We start from the raw sequence: 25248 nt of genomic DNA on the forward strand, positions 1-25248 counted from the left end.
ATCATATGCATGAAAGAGTCTAGTTTCATCATTAACTAAGCACAACCGGAGTTGTTCTTCTAAAAAAAAAAAAATAGATGGGGACACAACAGAAAACAGAGAAAGGCTACTACTGAGAATGCAGGGGAAAGGAAAAAAGACCAACATATAAGGTGGTGGTAATGTTTTCCAAATACGACAATAACAATGCAAAACAGCCTAAACCATAGCTCAAGATTTCTAAATTGTAGAGGCAAATATTGGGATGAAAGGTATGCCGGATATAATGCCTCATTTTCTTTCTAAGACCTTAGAAAATACTTGCTTTCAGAATACTAAGTTAGCTAGGATACATCATGTTAAAAAAAAATTTTTTGCTTAAGTTTTAGGCATTGGCTCTCAAAGTCAAGATACCTAAGAGTCCTATTACCTCGTCAATTTTTATATAAGCCACATATTGCCAAATTATAGGAAACACACTCCTGTAAAATGTGATGCTGAATGAAAATTTGTTAATATTTTTAAAATTATAGTAGCTGTATGAATGATGAATAAAAATAACTATTTATTACAGCTTTTGTATTTGCTAAGGATGTAACTTACTACTGCGGAATCCAGAGAATTAGGCAATTGGCCGTGTAGGTGTCAGAAACGCAGCGAGAGGAACGAGACATTTCTACAAATGCTTCAGGTATGTACTCAAGACAAACAGACAGTGTACAGTCGCCACAGAGAAAGAAAATTACCTCCATATGGTTACCCGGTAAGTAGGTACTCTTAACCTCAAAGCACGATGAAAGCAGAAATAGCTTCTTCCAAAGGAGCCTCACCCCTCCGTGTTCTCCCTCCCTCCCGTGACTTCAAATTCTGGTACTGAAAATATCTGTGAAATCCATTTGGTTCTTTATCAGGACACTGAGCAGAGTCCTCTCTTCCAGTAGGTAGTTTCTCGATCTGTTTTCAGACCGACATGAATTAACGGAGCGGCTCACAGGCGGGCAGATTTTGACAGGGGCCGCGCTTGCAAACTGAGGTCTCAGCTGTTCTTCGCCGCTACCAAGAACTTATCATCTCATCGGAAGGAAATTCCTTGGACCTTGGAGGGCTATGCTCTGGTCTTACTTCTGTACTAATTTATTTATTACGTAACTGTATTTGTTCACTCATTCATTCATTGTCTACTAACTGCCTGTTTCTTCCAGGACCTATGCTGGGCACCGAGCCTTCGCCCCGCCAGGCCTGAAGATGGAACCCTTACAGGGTCTAGGTAGTGAGGCGCTCATCCTGTCAGACCTTCGCTCTGCGCCCTCACTCTCTGACACACTACCTTTCATTGTAACTTGATCGATTGTGAAATCTGTTCATTACCTGGCAGTACGTTTTCATTTTTGTTTCCTTCTTTATTTTGTTGTTTGTTGGTTTGTTATTATTACTTTTAGTATTGGCCCCTGCTATCTAGGTCCACAAGTGCTCAAAGGCAGAATTTTTGAGTATATAGTAGCAAGAATAAAACTATGAATTTTCTCCTTTTCTTAAGAATTTCTATTTGATATGTGGAATTCTTCCACAGACAAGGCATGCTTCAGATATTCTGACACTGTGTTTTAGAAACTAAGAGGTTATTTTTTTTCTTTTCCTTTCTTACTTTTTAGAGAGTTTCTGAAACAGAAAGATGCATTATTTAATCCACGTGATTCCAATGAGCCAAAAGGGGCTATAATCCTATATCCCTTAGTACTTCAAAGACAGGAGGCATCAAAGCCATCATTTCTACTCTATGGACCAAAGTTCTTTCTGCAGGGATTTATTATTTTGCTAAAATTTAAGATTTGAAATAAATACTAAATATATTCTTTATACTTTAGAATTTCATATTGGCACTACAAACAAGTATTTTATCTAGCTCCATAATTCAATATGTCAGACATACACTCAGGTGTCCTTACTCTTTCCCAAGAAATAATGATAATAAAAAGTTCATTTGGGGATACATAGAGACAAATATCTAAAGGAATGAAAAACAAATTATTTTATACAAGAATATTAATTCAGTCAGTTTAGCTGTCAATAAAAATATCATGGCATTTTTCTGAACCCAAACAAAATAAACTCACAGTTATTGAAAATTTTTTAAATTTGGTAAATCCTTACATTATTCATGAGGCTATTGTGAGAAAAATACCTAAGTGAGTTATAAGCAAACACGAGCATAATCATATATGATAATCATAACATCTCATATCTAATCACTTGAACTACAAAATCACAGATTTGTGCACTTACAAAGGAAGTCAGCTTTTAAAAAGATATATGCCGAAGGTAAACTAAACATTAACTATTACTCCTCAAGGTATTAAGACATAAATTGTTGTTTTCAAAATACTAAATGCTAATAATATAGCACTCCCCTCCACAAGTAATGTGTCAGCTGAGCTTAATCATTACTTGGTCACTGTTTCACTCTTTGTACTTATTACGGTGCTATAATAACCAGCATAAAATAAGTTAATACATGCTCAGCTCTAAATGAGGCGGTGTGCGGAAACAGAAAAAGCACTGAGCTCCAGACCAGATATCTACCTTTTATTCTTGGCTCTGCCCATACCTATCTGTTAACTCTGATAATTAAGCTGGTTTTCTCATATGTAAAACAATGGGTCTGGACTAAATTGCCACTAAGGCCTTAGGATCTCTGATTTGATGACTACAGGCATGATAAAAGGGTCTGAACAAAACCTCCAGGGAACACCCTCTGGATCTTTAAGAGGATCACAGGCATGCTATGGATAGAACATTTGGAAAAAATGAACCTCTGCATCTTTTGTCAGAGTGTAAACCTTCTCTAAATCTAACTTCTGAAAGTATATCCAAGAATTTTTTGTTCTAGTTTTAAAGTAGCAAAAGACTACATGTAAAAGTGGAATTGGTTCATTTTTAGTAATAAACGAAGACCAGAAATAGACCATAAGGGTGTGATTATGATTCTTAGAGAATTTTAATATCATGGGCATATTAAGCAAATGTATGAAAAGTGTTTTAACATACCCATTATTACTGAACATTAAGCATGCACTTGAATCAGCCTAAATCTCTTCAGGAATTGAGGGCTTTCATATGAGGAATTCATATGCTTTTGAAGTCGTATTTCCCCATATGAGCGATACTGAAGTTCAGAGAGTTTAAAAGAGCTTTTATCCAAAACTAAGCAGATCAAAATGACACTATTTCTATATGTGTTTTTCCTACCTGCAGGAAAAAAGCATGAAAATTATAAGACACTGTTAGCAGTACCATGAGGATGTACGTATGATGTCACTGGGATACGCCAATCATTCTAGTGACTCGTTGGCTTCTCAGGTATGTACAGTGCTATAGGTGCTACCGTAAGCCTATTGCAACTGCTGACTTTTCTTGCTCTTTGAAAATCATATGATGGGTTGGGACTAGAGAGAATAGTGGCATAGTGATTACCATATTTAGGATGACACAGACAACATTATAGCATTATGTAACAGAAGAGAACGGGCCTGATATCGGGCACTTGGGTCCCGGTCCCAGCCCTGCCTCTGGTTACCTGGGTAAGCAGAGCATGTCACCAGACCTCAGGGCCTGGGTGCTCTCATCCACAAAATGAGGGTGGTATCAGTTGGTCACCGAGACTCATTCTAATTCTAAAATTCTAATTTCTCTCCTTCTAATGGCTGAATAAAACAAAGGTCCAGATCTCGCATGCTTTCTTTGAAGAATTCGAGTTCCATGAAAAACTCCAACATCTTCCTAAGTCAAAAGTGCATTTAAAACACAGCACGGAAGACGACAACTGCCATGCCCCTCACTTTTCAAGTACTAAGGAATGGCCAGAGTCGCATGTCATTCAAAAAGATTTATCTATTAGAAAACTGGCATAGCTTAGACAAACTATAAAATCATTAACATTGTGATTATGAAAAAAAGGGTGAGGTTTCAAGGAAAGAAAGGAAGTTGGTATATTTACTCACTTCTTCCTAATCTCCATTCTAGACTAAAGGATAATAAATATTTTTCAATATGATATACTAGAATGAAGTAACATGACCTATACATTTTAATGGCTAAAAACTGTGTCCCCTTTCAAACTTATTAAGTTGTTTTATTGGCTCCATCGGAAGAATACCAATGAATTCAGTGTGCTGGGAATTGAAACTGAAATCACACAAACCCTTGGGTCCTTCATCCTTGGAGGAAGGAAGGTTCCTAACCGGATCCCGGATACTGCAGTCTGTTCCTGCCCAGGTGAAGTCACAGATGCAGGTGGCTTCATTACTACACACCTGTGAAGAACAAACAACAGACATGGAACATCTTCACTGCGCTCTGCGGAACACTGCTGATAGACATGAAAGAGACATGGGCCAGGCAGACACTTAAAAACCATTTGGCATTTTTTAAAAGTCTCCCACAGTTTCAGGTGCTGGACAAGAGGAAACCATGTATGGGTCAGGTAGCTGAATGGTGGTTTTTCAGTTAATTAACAACAACAAAAAGATGAAAAGGAAGAAAATTTTTAACTAAATACTAATTATTGATGTTGTTATTATTTAAGTACACAAATGTCTCACAATGTAGTTTATTTTATAAGTAGTTGTCTCTACAACCATATTTTAGAAATATATATGCTTAATTCAAGGAATGAATAGATACTGGGCTCAAGAGGCATTGACAGAGATAAAGACCAGGAGACATACATCACCAATGCACTGCAAGACCTCACCACACTCAACGCCAAATTCATTTGGTGACACTTTTTCAGCCAAATGAGCACCCTTCCCATCTTCCCTGCCTGTCCTTAGTAGCTCTTCTCTCAGTCAGGGTCTTCTCTCAGTAAGACCCTCCGAAAGTGACTGTCTCCTCTCTCGTACTCTAGGGACCAAGCAGCAGGCTGGAATGGACTTGCAATTTAGACAAAATAAAGAACCGTCTGCAAACTAGAGGCAAGGTGGTTTGCACCCTTATCTGCCTGTGAAATACACTCAGAGACGGGTTATTAAAAGTGATAAAATCAAACTTAAGCCTATTGGTGTAAGAAGTTTTTTAATCGGAAATGTTAGAATACTGTGATTATGGTTAACAAGATTGAATTTGGCCTTTTTTTTTAACAAGGCGAAAAAGTGGAAGGAGAGTAAAGTCAAGGGCCCTTTCACTGCATTAAGTTTTATAACGCGCACGAAGCAAGATCTAAATAATGAAAGGGTCCGCCCCGTGCTTTTCTTTTCACGCAGCAATTACTGAGCATTTTCTCTGTGCTAGGCACCTATGCTAAGTGTTCAATGCCCAGCATCTCATTTATATTCACACAAGCACCCTGATGAATGACAGAGGTTAACTGGCTTGCCCAGAGTCACTGGGGTAGCAGGTTACGCTATGTTAGCCAGGTGTGTCTGCCCAAACACTTTGTTCACAGAATTAAAGATACACACCGGTAGAGGGAGCATCTGCTCTTTGACTGGCAATGATGCACACGGAACCACAGAACTGTAACATGTGGATTACATCAGTGATCCAATCTTTAGTCGGGTGTGACTTTGCACACACAGATGCCCAGCATGCATGCTGAGCAGCTGAAAGGGACTTACTGAGAGGGCTTAACTTATTTCAAATGGTACAAAGTAATCACATTGGGTCTTCACAGAAAATCGTATCAATCTCTTCCAACTCCTTAGATGTTAAGCTATAGCTAGAGAATGTGGTGATACAAATAGCCAGTGATAAAAGAAGCAGTAAAAATACACCATATCAATACATATGGATGTGACTGTTAACAGATAAGACTAAGAAAATAATCATAGTCGACACGCAGATACTGGCAATAGCCACAGAGGGAAAGTGGCTGAACTGGCGATCTAGCCACTGTGAACTCTGAGGATGCCGGATAATGAAGGCTTGAACTGGAGCACGGGGGCCTACTTACCCCATGGCCCGAACAGACTTTACCCTTGGAATCGAGTGGGCAGCTGCTCATATTCAGGGCCTGAATCTGTAGGCACTTCCGATCCAAACACATCATGGATGGGCCACAGGGCGTTCCATCTTCCACGTAGCCCACATCCGTGTCATCATCTAACACCACATGAGCACCACTAAAGGGAGAAAGATATTTGCACAGCCATGAGCCCCATACTCGGAAAATAACCTCAACACGAGCGAGCCTTGCTCTTCATGACACTGAAAAGGCTGTCCTTGGACATGGATTTCTCCACTTTCCCCTTCCCTTCCTCCTTTCCCCACCTCCTCTTAATAAAAGGGCATCGTAAAAGAAACTACTTTTTCTTATCACTATACCACACATCATCAAGAGAAAAGGTGTCATTTGTACCAAGTGAATTCTAAATCTTCATTTGTTTTCAAGACCAACATTGCGGCGAGGGCAGTGCATAAGAGAAGCGATCTCATGAGCTCTCCACAGCTTTCAGATGTGCCATAGTACAAAAAGGCAGATGTTGAGCAAAAATAGCAATAAAGACATTTTGAAAATTATTATTGGATTACTCGTGATTGAAAAATAAACTGGTTCCTCTCTATTGATATTTACTCCTGAAATTTCAAAGCTAGAAACAAGTTGAATTTAAGTAATAATCAATGCTATAATTGCTAATAGAGTACCTTGCCGAATAGTTTACAGATATACCAATTTAGAATATAACAATATAACTTAACAAGGCTGTTATATCTAGAGACATGTGAAAACTTACATATTCAAAGGAAGCTTGTATCCATCAAACTATATCTGAAGGCAATAAACTTATTCCAGGAAGGATCTTCCTGTCTAAGACCCTGTTAGAATTGCCTTCAGAGCCATTTAAAAGACAGAAAAACAGCAATCATTTGACCAAAACAACATTGTCCAATTTGGTTACTCAAATAACCAAATGTTGCTCAAAATTATTTTTGGACGTTTCCCGGTCTTACATTCACTCGCATAAGATAAGGTTTGCTACTCTGGGGATACTAAGGATAAAAGTTAGCAGATGCTAAAGGCAATTCTGTAGGGGAAATCCCAAAAGTGTTTTAAGCAATGACAATACCATCTGAATGAGGCCACCGCATCTTAGAATTACGACTACTTTGAAGGGAACGATGATTATTTAGAATATTATGCAACTCCCTGGCTTAAAAAATAAGCCTCATATTTCTGTGCCTGTACTCATAGGTAATTGGAAATCAAATGTTTGCCTACAGCTATAAATAATATTTTAATAAATATTTTCTATATGTGATTAAGTATTTATTAAACCATCTTCTAAACCAGACACATCTGCATGAAGTAAAGTCTAAATTCCTTGTCATAAAAAATAAAACATACACAGTGTTCAAACAGTTCAAGCATATTCCAATGCTTAAAACTTTAATTGTGGGTCAAAACATATAACCTAATTCTACTCTTAAGATTATAATTACAAGGAATGCCTCACTACTAATAACTGGTACAATTTTTGAACAAATGTAATTTGCAATTCTAGATACAATTTTGTTTTTTAAATAACTTAACATGAAAGGTGATAATAAATCTCAGTCAAAATTCCTTTTGTGAGAAATAGAAAAATTCCCCTTAATATTTCTAAATTTGTAATTCTTTTTATTTAGGTTTTCCAATATTTAATATGTTACCTGCAGTCAATCACCCGGCCTTGATGATAGAAGGAAGTTGGGATGATCTCTCCCTGAAGTTGACCAATACGTGGAGCTCGAGTAAGATTGGTACAGAGTAAAAATCCACAGAACACATCACTAAACATGTTTAAAAAAAAAAGACGGTAAGATAGGAGGAACCATGCTCAAAAAATCAAAACTACTTAGTCCATATATATTCAAAATAAGAAAATATTCTCTTTCCTTCTAAACAAAAACACTCGATCAAATATTGTTGGTTGGCCACGATGCCCCTCCTTCCTTACAAACAGGATCACAATTTTGCTTGTGGGTAGCAAAGTGCTCAGCCCTGAAAGATGGTTGTGACTGGTGTCTTGGCTACTCACTCACTTCCATTTCCTACACCCTCTTTCCTAGCCATCCCTCCTTCTTATCCTCCTAGAGCTGAAAGTGGCCCTGGGTGTTGAGAAGTGAGGAAAGCTGGCTAGGAAGCCTCTGGGGAGAATTTTGCTTTCTGGATAAAAGGTTAGAATCAGACAGGAAGATCACTGTTCCTACCCCTGCCTCCTGCTTTGAATGTGGAGCCTTTACATCTAACTTGCAACTGTTAAGTTCACAAGCATAAGGATACAAATTCAACATGCAACGGATTACAGAGCAGAGGGGCAGAAATCATCTGGGTTCTTAATGACATTATTAAATGGCTCACCCATCATGACAGCACCTACCTCCAGCCTATTTGTTAAGCAAACAATAAATTTCAAAAAAAAAAAAAAATGGGCTAAGAATAGAATGGGCACATCCCAAAGAAAGGAAATCCATTGTCCAAAAAAGGCATGAAAATGTACTAAATTCCATTTGTAATCAGGGAAATGCAAATTAAAACCACAATCATATAGCAGTTCACACCCACCAGAATAGATAAAAGTAAAAAGCCTATAATACCAAACATCGGTGAGAATGTAGCACAAAATTCTCATATACATATTATTGCTGGTAGGGTTACTAGTATAACCATTTTAAAAAGAGAACAGTGTGACACCACTTGGTGGCACTGAAAATATACATCTGAAGACTTAGTAATTTTTCTTCAAGGCACGGGCCTTAGATAAATGTGTGCAGATGTGCACTGAGTTGCACGTAAAGAATGTTCACAGCCCGGCCAGCGTGGCTCAGCGGTTGAGCGTCGACCTAGGATCCAGGAGATCGGGGTTCGATTCCCGGTCAGGGCACATGCCCGGGTTGCAGGATCGATCAATGACTCTCTCATCATTGATGTTTCTATCTCTCTCTATCACTCTCCTTTCCTCTCTCTGAAATCAATAAAGATATATTAAAAAACAAACAAAAAATAATGTTAACTTGTAATACCTTGGCAAAGTATCTCTTCAAAACAAGCATCAAGTAAAATACAGCGTGTGAGAGTTTTTTGAATTTTACAGAAATTGTGAGAGTTTGTGCCATAAAAACAGTGTAGCCTGTGGCCTTTTGCTTCTAGATATACTAACATTTTTTTAAATGTCTACTTAAAAATTTGAAATAGTTAAACATTTATAAAAATCAGTAACATTGATTTTGTGCCCATTTTACACTTGAACCAAGGCTTCCCATTCACTCATCAGGCCCCAAAGCTGACCACTCACTGTTTGCTGCACTGAATCCATCGATCTCCATCCTTCCCACAGTTTCCCTTCTCCGTGCCTTCTGTGTTTAGCTTTTCGTAGCAGAACTTGTCAGAACCTGAAGCCTCTTTTGGAGATAGCAAGAGAAGAAATTTTATTTTAGTTCTAGTCGTTATCCATAACCAGTAATGTGCCAATAAATGTTTGACGATGGATTTTCAAAAAAAAAAAAAATCCTAATTTGCATCATTTACCAATTTCCATGGTGTAAATACCATTGTGTCAATTTCCATGATGTGATACATGGCTAATTTCAAGGTACCAGTGTGATGTCAAATGGCTTCTAAAATTCCTAAAATTTTAACTCTTGGAAGTTAATATAAGACAGTTCCAACACACCACTACTTTTAACTTGAGAAACAAATTTATTCCCAATTCTTGCTGGTGGGTTTAAGGATAGGAGGTAGGAATGATCATCAGCAGAAATTAGGGAACTGGCACACAGAAAACTAATAAACATTCTTAGTCCTGTTTTATATTAATGTTAGGAGATATTATAAAGGCTTAGCCAATTGAGATTGTTTACGTTGGCACTTGGGTTTTGACATTTAAACCTTTTAAAAGAAATATTATCTTTCCTCTGTCAAAACTGAAGCACCAGAAGTAAATCTTTCAGTTAGATGGTATTTGCCAAACACTGAAATCACTGTGCAAGGGTTCTATTCCCCTTGTGTGCTTTCTGTTTCTTTGGGGGTGACCAGCCTTAGCCAGTATAGCAGACCCATTTCTCTCTCCACTAGTCGGGCCCTCATGAACTGAAGTTCACTGGAGAGGCACTGCAAATTTCAGAAGATAACACATGTATTAACATTCAGGGAACATACTGAGAATCATGCCCATGTACCCAAATCTCTATGTCTGCACTTTAGGCAGTACCTGCATTTCTTCACCTCAAACTGAGGATAGCAAATTACAGAATTTAAAAAATAAGGGCTAGAACTTTCCTGGGGTAAAAGAACAGAAAGCTAACTTTGGGGAGTAAATGTTAAATCCAAGATACAAAATAAATGACGCAGGTGGCTGGGTAACGAACATGACCACCGCACTCAACCCGATCTTTCCAAGTGGATGCACTGTCCCTTCTGTTACAGCCACAGGCACTGAGTGGCACTGCTTGGTTCTGATGACAAGTCCCCCGGGATGATGTCATCTGTGGTTCTGTGACTAAGATTCACAGTTGTCTTTATTTCACCCTTTTCTGGATTTTTTAAACAGTATCACTCCAAGCTACACATCTCTTTCAGCAAGTCTGGCAGCAAGAACAATGTGTAGGGAAACCTGTGTGTGACCATCAATGGGAAAATGCAACCTACTTGTTCCCCAGATGTACTGACACTGGTTATCCCGGGTCTTGCACTCCCCACTGTAGCAGCGGCCCTAGGGACAGAAACACACACGTTATGAGGTACATAAAGTCAGATCCATTTCCCCCCAAATTTTCACAGTGAAAATGAGAATTGCAAACATCTTCAGATAGTTAAAATCTAAAACTCAGAAAAGACCTCACAGTACAGCCCCTTAAATCTAAGTTAATCATCTAAAATTTTAAATGTTATGGTAAAGAGCAATTGGTAAATTTCTTTGGGTGACACCAAAATGATTGTTAGCTTCTTTTTGTTTGTGAGTAGTTAGGTTATAACATGGCTTTAGAGGAGGGGAAAACCCACGTTATAACAGATTGTCATATTTTTCAGAATTAATGGACTGGTATTATTAAAGATAGTCACAACTCAATTAATTGGATTCCTAATTCTTGCCCTTAATCTGGACAATTTGTCTTCAGACTTAAATATAATACAGTTAGTATATGGTATAACACAAAACAACTCTGGATCAGAAGACCACTGTAAAAATTTACTATTGTTTGAGTTGCAATTTCCTTTCAAAATTACATTTATTTTTTTTAAAAAAAAGCCTCACAAACTAATCCTTTTAAAATTACACTTAAAACCTATAGCCCAGCATACCTGATTTTGATTGCATGCATATCCATCTTGCTTGTGAAGATTTGGTGGGCACTGAAAAATACAATCTTTTTAGTTAATGGTCATCACATTAAGTTCCTTCAGGTTATATGCACAATATAGAAAAATGTAAAAAAATTTCAACCACGGTGAATATATAATTGGAAATGTTTAGAAAAATATTACTAACTCCTATAGCAGATTCTCCAAATTAACTCTCCCATTATTGGTAAAAATGAATAATTGAGGTCCATGCAGTGGGTGCTTTTTTATGTTGCTCTGTTTTCCGTGAAGTAGACTAGAATAATAGCTTGCATTCACTTGCCCACAGAGTGAAAGCAGAGGGACTAAAGTGGACAATGAAGGGGTATGAGTCATCTTGTGATGTAGGAGTGGACACATTCAGGAGCTAATTTACAGACTGGCTCAGCTCTGTGGAAATGTCAAATCTATATCTGACACCCACGATGCGCACCTAGAGGCCACATTACTGACAAAGAAGAAACATCCTGTCTTTCAGCTCAGCGTAATTACTGTATCTCTATTACATTTCTGACCTCCCAAGCCAGAGACCCGTTACTAGAACAATCCGAATGTGACGGATATTTCTTTTTTTCGGGTCTATTTATCAAATAATTATTTCAAAGTACAGTTCATTTTCAACCCCAATTATCCTGAATACATTTAGTTAAAGTGTTTACCACATGTAAGGGAACTAAAAAAATAGTTCAATTTAAAGCCTCTGCTACAGTGTTCAAAGCAAATGTGGAAAGGAAAAAATACACAAGTGTGACAGGTGAGTAAGGAACACAGCAATATGCTCCGAGTTCTCCCTCAGTTTTCTGTCACCTCCTCAGTAAAGGGCAGTTGCACCCTTTCAATTATTCAGGCACCAAATAATTGGAAGCATCCTCTATTTCTCTCTTTCTAGTCTGTCAAAAAATCCCAATAGCTCTACCTTCAAAGTATCATGACTACCTGGCCACTTCTCTCCATCTCCCCTGGAAGCGCCTGATCCACCCCTTCATCGTCTCTCACCTGGATTATGCAACAGTCTCCAATTAATTCTCTGCTTCCACCCTCGTCGCCTTATACTCTATAAAGCCACCAGAGTGTCCCTTTAAAAATCCCAAGCCAGATCATGTCGCCTCTCTGCTCAATGGCTTCCCAGTTTACTCACTGGCCTTCAAAGTCCGACATGATCTGCTCCTCCGCTCCTCCGCCAACCCCACAATGTCCCTGACTCCATCCCTGCTCTCTGCCCTGACTGATCTGACTCTGCGTGAATGCGACAGGGGTCTTGCCACCCCATAGCCTTTGCCCTGGCTCTTCCTTCAGTCCTCCCGGTTTCGGCATGGCTTGCTCTCTCTCACCTTCTTAAGGGCTCTGCTCAAATAGCACCAGCTCAGAGGAGCATTCCTTGACCATGCTCTTCAAAACTGCAAGCCCGCCCAGGCTGGCGTGCTCGGCTCCCCATTCCGTCCGTTTCCTTCTCCATGGCACCTGTCACCACCCGGTTATGCATGCACAGCAGGCCCTCAAATAACATCATTTCCTTATAATGCTGATGAGAAAGAAAAATAAAAGCTGATTCCCAGCCAGGGCCACTGTCTGTGTCGTCTGCAGATTCTGCCCATGTCTGCGTGAGTTTTCTCTGGGGACTCCGGTTTCCTCCCACGTCCCAAAGATGTGCACGTGGGTGACTGGCGTGTTCAAGTATCCCAGCATGAGTGGGCGCGGCGGGCGTGAGTGTGCCCTGGGTGGAAGGGTGCCCAGTCCAGAAGAGTTCCCGCTTTGCACAACCAGGGTAGGGACAGGCTCCGGCCACCCATAACCCTGAACGGGAATAAGTGGGTTGGAAAAGAATGATCTTATGCATTTTTGTTAATTTTTCTTCAATATCTGTGTAGCTCACATTTGTTTCAATGTTTAATATTAGAAGTATTTTGGGTTTTTATTTAGAAGTTTGGTGATGCTTCTATGACAAGAAAAGGGCCATAGGAACTTAACTCTTGTTCATATCAATTAGTGTCTGGTAAACTTGGTTGTTATAGGTCCTTAAAGTCACAGTTTCCAAGAACCTATCAGCCATGTTAGGTGAGAACTTACTTATTTGTATGTCTTTTGTTCCATCCTAATGTGAGCTCCATGCAGACAGAGATTTTGTGTTTTGTTCCCTGCTGCCTCCCCCAAAGCCTATAAAAAACTAGGCTCAATTATTATTGAGTAGGTGCTCAATCACTATTGGCTGACTGGGAAAATAAATGAACGGCCCATACAGGTATAATTAAGTTATTCTATTCTGTATATATCAAGCTGTTTATCAAGTTCACCACAGAAAGCTAACAGAACTAATTTAAAATTGCTAATAAGAAGTAACTTACTAAGGAACATGTTGAGACAAAGTGCTTGAGTTCTACCTCCTTCCACAGATTATCTGACTCTCATATGAGCTTTCATTCACCACAGCTTTTCATTCAACCTGATGGCGACTACTCAAAGGATATAATTATCAGCACTAAAACCCTGCATACTGGGCCAACTACACAAAAACAGAAATCCCTGTGGTCTCTTTCGTCCATCCAAATCCACTCAAAACACAGTCATTATCGCATTAATCAACTAACATTAATTATTCACTTACTCCAAGACAAATACAACCACACTGAGCAAAAACGAAAAAGAAATGCCGCTCCTATAATAGGCACATCAGGGTCTAAAATTAATTTGTCATATTTGACTTTTGTGATGTTTCAATAGGAAAGAACTCAGAATTCTTTACTAGTGAAAAAAATCTTTACCTAATTATAAGCTGTCATAGCTACATGCAAGAAGATTTCCAATCAATTTATGTTTAGTTTAGGCTAATAAAAGCCAGTTGCTTATCGTTGAAATGTTTAACAAGGGAAATTACGGAATGTTTTATGGTCTCTGGAGACATTTAAAGCAGAAGAACCATAAATCTGCGTACTTTATTCTGCCTGTGCAGTAATATGCCTTTAAGTGCAGCTCTGGGTTCAGTCTCTAAATGCCATGTGGGCCCCACTTTTACGCTGCACAAGAAGGTCCACTCGAGGCAGACTCCAACAGTACAACAGCGGTTAAAGGGGCTTATTTTAAACTGTGTCATACTACCATTTAGATGACATACTTTATCGTGCCAACAAAAACACTTCCCACATCTTTCTAAAATATCCTTATTGTATCATTCCGTACTGTTTGCCAAGGAGTTCTCTCAGTTGCATGAGTATTGTTCATTCTGTAATAAATTGTGAATTTTAAAAGTAGCTCAGGCCCTGGCCAGGTAGCTCAGCTGGTTAGAGCGCTGTTACAATACACAAGGTTGCAGGTTTGATCCTCGGTCAGGGCACATACAGGAATCAACCAATGAACGCATAAATAAGTGGAACAATAAATCCATGTTCTCTTCCTCTTTCTCTCTCCCTCTTCCTCTCTCTAAACTCAATAAATAAAATAAAGTAGCTCAAAAGCATCAGTTAATGCTAATATCAAAATTAAGCAAAAACATACTATGAGATAAAAGAATAAAGTCATAATGTTGCCAACAATACTGACTCTCAGAGATGCAGAAATTCTCAAAGATCACAATTTCATAATCATTATTAGTATCAACTAAATTCAAAATTCACTGCCTCTTACAAAGCCAAAGAACTTGAGGGCACTTAACTCCCTCTCTGTCAATTATCTATTTCAGGTTTAATCTGGTCATATAAGGGAATTATTACTAAAAGAAGATGCTATTCTAATACACCACTGAAAAATTAACAGCATAGTTTTTACCTCAAACACATGAGATAAATAAGAACATTTTAAAAATTTAGACAATAGAACATAGAGCCCTCATTTTAAAAGCTTCATTTCCAGTAAATTGTATAGCAATTCAGGAATTAAAGGTTGAAATGGAAAAACTGTACTTCTAAAAGAGCTGAGTACACAGAACCAAAACAATATATGATGGGTATAAAAATAGTATTAGTCTACAAAACTAAAAATACAACTCAGTGAAACAGTTTATCAGAAATGTCAGTATACTTATCATAAAACACAGAATCCACAATTCTTACACTCTGCCACTATAGTATAAGAAAATTACTAAAAGCCCTATTTACATATTTAAATATAAGAAACAGATAGGCATAAAAATCACAAAAGAAAAGCCTAAACACATTTCAACTACACCATATCCTTACAAGGGTCCATTTGGATTGACCCTCAGATGATATCTATCAAGGACTTACAGAGGTCAGTTGGGAACCTTTCTTCCCCTCTCCTCCTGTCCTTGCAGTGAAGGAAACTCAGGATAACTCCAGCTACTCTCTGCTTCTTTACGCACTTCTTCTCCAGGCAGGTAGAATGGCCGGGAAACTTGGGAGGGACAACGGGGCGGTCTGGCTCAGTCCCGTCATTCTTCGCTCGCCTGCTCACGTAAATCATGCTCGCTCTACAGCTCCCCCATGGCACACAAGCAAGGCAAGGGCCAGGCTCTGCAGGGAGGGGTCACTCCAGATCCAATTTTGTCAATAACCTGTTGCTACAGCCTGAATCTAGGATCTATAAAGAGGCCCATTTAGCCCTCACATTAAGCTATACGGCTTTTAATTCGTCCATTTTTAATAACAAAAGTTATACCCTGGCCTCTATCTGTACTCTGTTTATTGGTAGCCCCTTGGAAACCACAAAACCTGGCAATAGGTAACTCCACTCCTGGGAACGTATCCTAATTAGCTGACCCCGAACAAGAAGCACTCTTAAAAATGCATAAAGACATTCACTGCCATATTAATTATAATAATAAAAAGTTGCCAACAATCTAAATAACCACCAATGAATGCAGAAGTCAACTAATACACGACAGACCCTCCTGCAACAGTAAAAAGGATATTCATGTAATAAATGTGTAATGGTATGAGAGAATGCTCTTTAAGTAGCGTCGGAATGAATATGAAGGTAGAATGGAACCCAGAATTCCTACCAAGTTCCTACCTGTCCCAAGTCCTGACTCTCTCTCTGAATTGTTCCCTCCAGCTATCCCTGCTTTCCTTCCATTTCTAGAAGAATCCAAGCTTCTGCACCTGCTGTTTTCTGCTAAGCTCCTTCTTAATTCTGTTCCTACTTAAATGCCAACTTCTCCAAGAAAATATACCTGAGCATCTGACCTAAAGCTCCCACTCCATGATTTTTTTCACATCACCTTGTTTTATGCTTAGCTCTTATCGCCATCTGATATTTCTGTTCATTCATTTGCCTTCCTCCATCCCACAGAATGTAAATTCCAGAAGAGCAAGGATTTGCCCGTCTTGATCCCTAAGTGTTGGGTACCATATCCCAACATTTCCCACAGTGCTTGACATATTGTAAGTGCTCCAGGAGTGCTCATTTGAATGACAAAGACTTTAAATAACATGGCATGAATTTTTAAAACCATAAAATTTACATAAGAAGGGATGTTAGATATCATCATTAATTATAATGTTATGTCATTTTAATGTGAGAAGATTGTGTCAAAGCATATGGGTGATGACACCTGGGAGATGGCCACAGAGCTGAGATGGCAGGACTTCTGCTTCTAACCTCACTTCAACCAGAGCAGTGCTACTTGATTCCTGCTTTCTATATTGGAGTTCCATCTAAATTTTGTTTAAAAAAAGGGGTTTCTGGCTTTAAAATGTTTAAAAACAGTACATTAGTGCTTCATTAGTGTTTTAGATGTGGGGACCAAGAAAGAAAAATCAATTAGTTGGGTATAAACCATATAAAGGGAACTAATTATGAAAAGGAAACTTGGAAGAAAAAGAGATTCAGGTCCAAAAATCACAACAAATATTAAAATATAGTCAGGTTGGAGAACTAGAAATTGCTAGAAAACGAAGCAAAACAAAACAAAAAACAAAGGAGTCAAAGCATATTCACACATGTAATCCAAATGGAAGGATTTAAAATGTGTATTTACAAGTAAAATGTATTACCTAAAACTCAGTTTGCCATACCTGGCCAGAGTCCCCAGTACAATATTCGGTAATATCACACCCATTCACAGCATCCCGACATTCATATCCTCTTGGCTGAAACTGCAAATCCAAATTCAATGTTAGGAGCTAGTATTAATGAATATTTCTAAGAGTTAGCATTCTGATATTCACCAATAATTCTGATGCTCTCTCATGACCATCACCAAGCTCTTTGTATAAATTTGCAAGATAGTTGCAGAAAAGAGGCAAGGCCCAGTTACCATTCTTTGTAGCAAATATGAATCATTGACCAAAGCAATAAATGTTCAGATTTCAAAACCCACTGTCTCAGAGTATTATTTTTAAAAGACAATGTAATGGCAATTCTGCAAAGAAGAAACACTGATGCGGCTTAAGACAAAAGAGCAACAAAACACCAAAATATAAACATTTAAGATTTCTCTGAAGATTTATGTATACATACCTGATGTTCACTAATTAACTTATTTACTTGGATATTAATCTTGCTTTAGCTAAATATGTATAATCAAATTTCAGTGGTGCCCCTTGGTAACAACATCAGTGAATGCCTACTGTATACAAGGCATTTTGTTGGTCTGAGAAGAGGTAAATAAAAAGATGAAAGAAAGCCTGTTACCCTCAAGCAACTTATAATCTGGTAGGAAACATAAGGTGAGTATAAACTAAGCTGGAATCTTCTACAATGCCATAATGTGTAATACCCATTAATTTGAATAAAATAATCAAATCATATAATTCTATAGGTAAAAGGAATATTAGAGGTTTTTATAGATGAGAAAAGGAAAGCCCAGCCGGTGTGGCTCAGTGGTTGAGCATCAACCCATGAATCAAGAGGTCACTGGTTCGATTCCCAGGCGGGGCACATGCCTTGGTTATGGGCTCGATTGTCAGTATGGGGCGTGCAGGAGGCAGCCAATCAATGTTTGTCTCTCATCGATGTTTCTATCTCTCTTGATCCCTTTCTCTTCCTCTCTCTCTAAAATCAATAAAAACATATTCTTTTAAAAAAGAAAGATTTAAAAAATGACTTTTCAAAAATTAACTGGTCTCTAAAGATGTGTGTATCTACACACATATAGACATACATTCATATATTACTTCCTTAGCTAGCTTTTTGCCAAAGGTAAAAATATGAGCACTAGCTTTTATACTCAGGGTCTAAAATAAAAAGACCATAGGAACTGTCCCTCTTCTATTCAACCATTTAACTTGGTTTTCATCTGCATTAATGGAGCAACTCTCAATGTTTATTTTGGAAGGAATATAAGTATATATTTTTAAGAAGACATTGGAGGATAGGATGGTTGATAGTGAATCATCAGGTAAATGTTGTGACCCATGGAATTTGGGTAGATTTACTGATTTTATAAAATTGCCATGCACTCTGTCAACCAACAAACTTGTGGCAAGCTATACAAATGCTTGATGTATACATTGAGATACCTGGTTAATATGTCAATGAGAAGAAAGATGAAACTGTGAAGAAACTCACCAGACAGGAGGTGTTGTTACAGCAGGGCCCATCGCTGCAGTGGGCCCCATTGGAGAGAGAGCATTTCTTACAGCACAACCCATAGCATTCCTAGAAAAAGCACTTTGCATGAGTAAATGAGGAAGCTTACCCCCTTGTCATTCAATGTTCTCTCCAGGTGTGACTTACACATAATCCAGATGAGAGATTTATACAATAGTAAGCAAATATTTTAGGAAAGAATTAATCACTTAACCAATGATAGATTCCTTCCTGTCATATTTCTCAACAAAGCATGATCTTCTATGAAAGCCCTTCTCTACCAAAAAGTCAGCTTATTTCTTAGCAGGTACCCCATCCTTGGTTAACTCTATTACATTCATAATGCTCGATCTAGTTTTATAAAGACAAAAATAATACACAACACAGAAGGAATGTTTCGTGATTTGGTAAAACTAGTCTGAGATAAATGTGAGCTATGAATTTTTAAGAGGCAGGAAATTTGATTAGAAGGATCCATTAGGTTTTTCAGACGGGGCCATAAAGACATGATTAATTCTACCATGTCTGAGCTGGGATTAAGCATTGATGAGCAAGATTAGAAAGAAAGGCACCGAGCCCACTGTGAATGCTCATGCAGGTTTCTTACTAATGCTGTTTGTGTTTGCTCTGAGTAGGAGCTATGCTGAAGGTAGAAAAGAACTCTTATACCTACCACATGGAAACCACAATCACATTCCTCCCCAGCTTCTACATATCCATTTCCACATTCTGTGGGCTCAAATAACTGGAAGAAATTAGGGAGAGAAAGGAAAAGCATTTTAATTTATCACAGAAAATCAGCACACCAAAAAAAAAAAAAAAAAAAAATCAGGCCACATATATGACCCTTCAATCAGCTATCACAGGATATTCTTCTGTGATATGTTGTAATGGCATCTTATAAATGATGTCTGTGTGGGAAATACTGTTCACTTATTAATAGCACTTTTAAAAACCATATTTTAAGTGGGGTAATATCTGTTGAAGGATTCTCTGTTGGTGGGCTCCAGAGATGACCTCCACCATTAGAGTTACTTTTTATGGAGATAAGCTGTCAAGAAGAATAGATCACTTCTCATATTTGCTAATGGAGCTAAGGTGCATTGCTAATAAGAATCATATATCTAACTTGCTGACTTATCTCAAGACAGCTGAGAAGATACCAAAAACTGTCAAAAGATAAAAATGTTTTAGTCACAGACAAATGTGATATATACAATCAAGTAAATGAAAATAAGCTTAGTAAAAAATGTGGCTGGAAATCCACGCCCATCACTCTCACTGGAGATAAATCCACACTGCCTAAAGCACATTAAGTACATGTGCAGACATACACATGGATGTACAGAAATCTCTCAGTCATTCCTGGAGCAATGGAAGGCTCAAATGTCTAAAATAAGCCATCCGTGATGCGACGAACTTGCCTGCCAGATAAGCTCTATTGCAACCAATTGTGGAGCAGTTGATTGTTTATGGGAACCATTCATATTTCCCTTAACCTGGGCCAAGATTTCTCTGTGCATGTCCACCACACCCAGGTGAGACTGGAACAGCACATCCCAATCTAAATCTCAGAGCCACGAGGAGGAGAGAGAGAAAGAGACTCTTTCCCCAGCAACATCACACACCCAAGAAAGGGGCATCTTCCACTGAGTCCACCTGAGAAAGATGTGACCCTCTTTCCACTCCAGGAAGGAGAACTATTATAAGAAACAAAGAAGATTTCCAGGATACTTGGGTGGGAATCCCCAGTGGGCAAGTCCAATGGATGAAATCAATAGTTCTAATGTCTGTGGTATTGTGACCAGAAGTCAGAAGAAAATGGAAAAGGGAAGAGTGGACTGGAACACACAACCAACTGCTAGATTTCATCCTTTGGACTCTCCTCTTGAGGCAGGTCACTGTGGCAAACCACATGGAAAACACGGCAGTTGGGAAGGTTCCCACAGCACAGAAAAGATGCACAAAGGTTACGTAAAAACACAAAACATTCATCCATACATTCATTGACTAAAACACTTGAAAGAAGTCAGTTCTTTGTTAAATATATATAAACTCTTTCACTGGGAGCCAAAGGGGCTTTTTTTAAACCACTCTATTATGCAGTTTTAAAAGAAAACAATTTCATATATACTAACTTTTAAAATTAAAAGCATACAGTTACTTTTATTTCATTTCCAAGTTACTGGAATCATTTTCTTTCTACTCAAGGGCAATGTCAGAAATCTAATGATGGATCCTTATACACACATTCAAAATCTTAACCTTTCCCCACAATTCAGAGTTGCTCCTCATGTGTGATGCTTATAATTAGTTGGTGAGCTGCAAGACAGGTAAAACTGGCCAGGTACATTGCAATTCAAAATACCAGTCACTCACATTAATTCATCATTACTCATCTCATCCATTTTATACACTCTGAAGTTTTCAGATTTCTGCTGCATTGAGATGAATGTCATAAAAGGCAGGCGGCCAAGTTTTAATGATGCAAGTTCACTTTTAAATTCCTGTTTCTTTTTCTGCAGCATTACTGAGATTTTATACAAATGTCAGGCATCAAACTACCATCCCCTGGCTACAGCAATATCACTCAATTATGGGGATAGGAATAAATTATTCTGTCAGTTATCTACACTAGCACTGATTTTTTTTAAAGACTAACATGATTTCACTGTTTTCTCAATTTACAGAGTATTAAACATTTTCTATAGCAATGGACTAGTTTTGACTTAAAAGGAAATATGAAATGTGCAATGTTAGAATTTCTATACCATCTGCTAATTAGCATCGGCCCTGCCTTTTTGTCTGTTGAGCAAGTTCTTCCAAACATCTTACTACAGGTCTGCAGTCCCTCATCCAAAACCTTTATAGCTGGTGAATTCAAGAATTCTGGCTTTCCTGAATTTTAGGGAAATATGATGTATTTACCATGTTTCCTGTAATAGCCCTGAGGGGCCTGGTGCATGCCCTACAATCAAAGACATTAACATTTCCACAGTAAGACTTATGAATATTTACACTATGAAGGATAAATGAAGATTTTCAGTTCAGGACAAGTTTCACTGTCCCATGTATCTTCTGTAAACTCATAAAAAACACTTTCAATTATCAGAGCTGTTTGAATGAAGGAATTTGCAGATAAGGATTATGACACTGTATATAAAAAATTTTATGAAATGTCAATTGACAATGTAGACCTCCCCAAGTAAAGAGACTGTACAATATAAATACATATATGTATTTATGGGATCCATAAATACCTTGGGCCATTTCTTAGCTTGCTGATATTAGAAATGCTTCTTTTCTAGGGAATAGACCATGAGAGAAGAAGGAAGGAAGGGAGGGAGGGAGGGAGGGAGGGAGGGGGAGGGGCAGGGGGAGGGGAGGGGGAGGGGAGGGGAGGGGGAGGGGAGGGGAGCCATTGGTTATACCCCTAGAGAGAATGTTAAGGGCAAATGGAATTTCTGTAAGAGAAATAGGTTAAAGAAATATATCTTAATCTAACCCACTATTTCTTAACAGCAGGGTAAAAAACCCTAACATGAAAATTTCAAAGATATTGTAATTAAAAGACTGCTTGCTTTGGGGGGGGAGAGTTGGAAAGGGGGTGTAGCTAGCACTGAAAAACCAGAGATTCAGAAGAGTAAAATTATAGTTTAATCATGCATTTAAACAGATCTCAGTCTTCAACATGATAAAACCTTTGGGAACTAAATATTAATCTGACTGACAACAAATCTGCTTTCCAAGACAACTATCTGATACTTGGCACTGTTCTATTGTAAGGGGGAGAGAGGGGAGAGAAAGAGAAAGAAATAATTACACTTTCTAAGTTACTAACCTTTGTTGGCCTGTTGAAAAGACAGGCTCCTCCCCCTCTCTGTAAAAAGTCTCTATATTCCAAAATGCTGCACTTTGAAAACTTTCGGGAATGGGATACCCTGAGGAAATAAAGAATCAATTATGTAAATAACTTCCCAAAAGCAGTCATCAGAGAAGAAAATTAAAACCCTGGAATTAGAACAAAATGCTCACTCTGGACTCAGATGATTTTACACAAATTTTGACAAGGCACTTATATTCAAATTGGCAAATAAGTATGTGTAATAAAGTTTATAAAAATAGAAATTCAAAGAAAATCACAGATTTGGGGGCTAGGTTATAACCTCCTCAGCATTCAAGTCTTTTGGGCCCAGGTTTGAAAGAGTTTTTTAAAAGATCATCACAAAACTTCTTCGTCTAGGCTGTATTTTAAAATGTAGTCATTTTTATGCTCTGCCTCAGTAAAGGGAAGCACTTTTTTGCCTCTGTCTTGAATAAAAATTGCTCAGGAACCCACTAGATTTTATTCTGAGGAGGGAGTTGTAAGGGTCAATTTATTAAAGATCATATAATGCAAGCCTCAGCAAAACAATTCAGATAAACAAGGAAACCCTAAAAGGATGTGTTAGAATATACATATACATAGTTTTTAGTGTATATACACACAATACAAACAGAATTAGGGTAAGTTGCCATGAATAACAGCTCCCTATTCTCAATCACAAATACTATTAATGGGTGACATTCATGATTTAGTAGAACTACAATATGAGCTTCTATAGTTTAATTAATAAAATTACTATCTCTATGTCAGTGAGTACATAGGGGAATGTTATACACATAGCCAGGTTAAACTAGATCATACACATTAATTCCTTGAGTATATTTGTAATAGTACTTAATTTGAGATCTGAAAGGCCACTTATGCTAGGATGTGACCCAACAGTTTACGCATCCTGATGTATGAGGGCAATGTATGGAAGGAGGTAAAAGCTGCCGTTGTTGACAGTGATCTCTTACAAGAACTACGCAGAAATGTATACTTGAGAAAATACATATTAACTTTCAAGAGTTTTATCATATCCTATGGGTAGTCAGTCCAAATATTCATTTAAAGGAAGTCAAATATATGGTGACAAAAGAATTATTTGACTTTGGATGACGGGCACAAAATACAATCTGAAGATAATATATTATAAAAATTGACACTTGAAACCTATATAACCTTATTAACCAATGTCACCCTAATAAATTTAATAAAAAGAAAAATTCATTTAGAAATTGGGAGTTTAGAAGGCACCTCCCTATAGAACCAGTATTATAAATAGTGTTACCTTCCTATAGCAGTCCTTCAAAAAGCGTGTTTAAAGCCACTGTGTCACTAAACTATGGTACAATGGCAGGGGGACCATGAGCCTAAGTTTCCAGTTTAAACTGCATTTCTGAAAACCATTTGTTCTAACGGAGCAGGCAGAACGGCTGCCTCTCTCTGCAAACCCTCACGCTCACGCCGCACGAGCTGGGCTCCGGAGGAAGGGCACGGAAGGGGCTCTGCAGGAGCAGGGCCGGGTTTCTGGCAGCCTGGGCTCCTGGAAACGAGGGTAGCACCAGGACTGGCCGACGTGCTGAGCAGGTGCTGACAAGCGCAAAGAAACCAGGAGAGGCACCTGGGAGAGGGGCCGCTCCCATCTGAGAAGCCGCGGCTCTAGCTTAGGGGCCTGGGGCAGCGCTTCCCCGTGGGGCAGGGCTCCCTGGGAAAGGGCGATGTTCCAGGCCTTGGCGCACAGCAGCATTGGCAGCTCTGGGGCAGGGAGGAGGCAGGTGAGGAAATGTTCAAATGTCTATCGGTAGACTACCTAATTTAGACACAATAAATCTGTCTTAATAAAAAAAAATGTATTGATTATATAAGCAGTATAGTACAATTTTTATGATAGCAACACATCTATTGGAGAGTTCCTTAAAATATAAATTGATGTCTAAATTGATTTTTACTGACTGGTTCAGGTAGACAACCAGCTTTTATTCTAAGTGTACTAAAAAATTAATGCCTCTATTAAACTTAGAAGCATTTAATACTGTGCTATCTTTAAGGGTTAATAGAAGTTGAAGTAGTTACTATATTTTACACTTATCAACTTTAAATAAAAAATTAAAATATAAAGTAAATTAGTCCTTTCATTTTTAAAATATCAGATAATTAATTATTGAATTTATACTAAGTGCTTAGCCTAAAAGACCAGTACCTGAGAGACTGTGTATCTAATTATATGCAGCAATTTCAGAGAAAGACATTCATCAAATGCATGTATAATGAAAATTTACCCTGTTTCTTCCATTATGCAGCCACCCCAGGATTCTGTGCAGTCACATTCTGGTCCAAGGAAACAATAAAAGCAACAGAAGAAAAGAGAAACAACAAAAGTCACATCTTTCATTTGCATCACAGCTCTTCAATAATTTCTTATTTCTAATTCCACGTCAGAGGTGGAGAAGGCAAAGCCTCACAGAACAAAATCGGCTTCGTTTAAATCAATATTTCTTTGTTCTTTCCAGAAGTATAAGTCCCTTCCTAAGACAACAGCTGGCAAGAAATACAATTGTGCCTCTCCTCATTACCGAAACTCATAGAACTCAATTAAGTCCTTAGT

General features: G+C 38.2%; 1 protein-coding gene across 2 annotated transcripts in view; it reads right to left on the bottom strand.

The window, feature by feature from the left end:
• The window catches only part of ADAM23 (ADAM metallopeptidase domain 23), a 135990-nt gene that overhangs the window by 15926 nt on the left and 94816 nt on the right, over nt 1-25248 (bottom strand). For both annotated transcript variants that reach the window (XM_087819623.1, XM_016196702.2), the window contains exons 14-24: nt 24923-24971; nt 22617-22716; nt 19449-19520; nt 18755-18844; nt 17260-17340; nt 11255-11305; nt 10601-10664; nt 9249-9354; nt 7624-7743; nt 5927-6095; nt 4178-4289 (exon numbers count right to left, since the gene is read on the bottom strand). In XM_087819623.1, coding sequence (XP_087675749.1) covers nt 4178-4289; nt 5927-6095; nt 7624-7743; nt 9249-9354; nt 10601-10664; nt 11255-11305; nt 17260-17340; nt 18755-18844; nt 19449-19520; nt 22617-22716; nt 24923-24971 — 1014 coding nt within the window. The remainder of the gene's footprint in view (nt 1-4177; nt 4290-5926; nt 6096-7623; nt 7744-9248; nt 9355-10600; nt 10665-11254; nt 11306-17259; nt 17341-18754; nt 18845-19448; nt 19521-22616; nt 22717-24922; nt 24972-25248) is intronic.

The sequence above is a fragment of the Miniopterus natalensis genome, chromosome 8, assembly GCF_054644295.1.
Source record: "Miniopterus natalensis isolate mMinNat1 chromosome 8, mMinNat1.hap1, whole genome shotgun sequence".
Lineage (NCBI taxonomy): Eukaryota > Metazoa > Chordata > Mammalia > Chiroptera > Miniopteridae > Miniopterus > Miniopterus natalensis.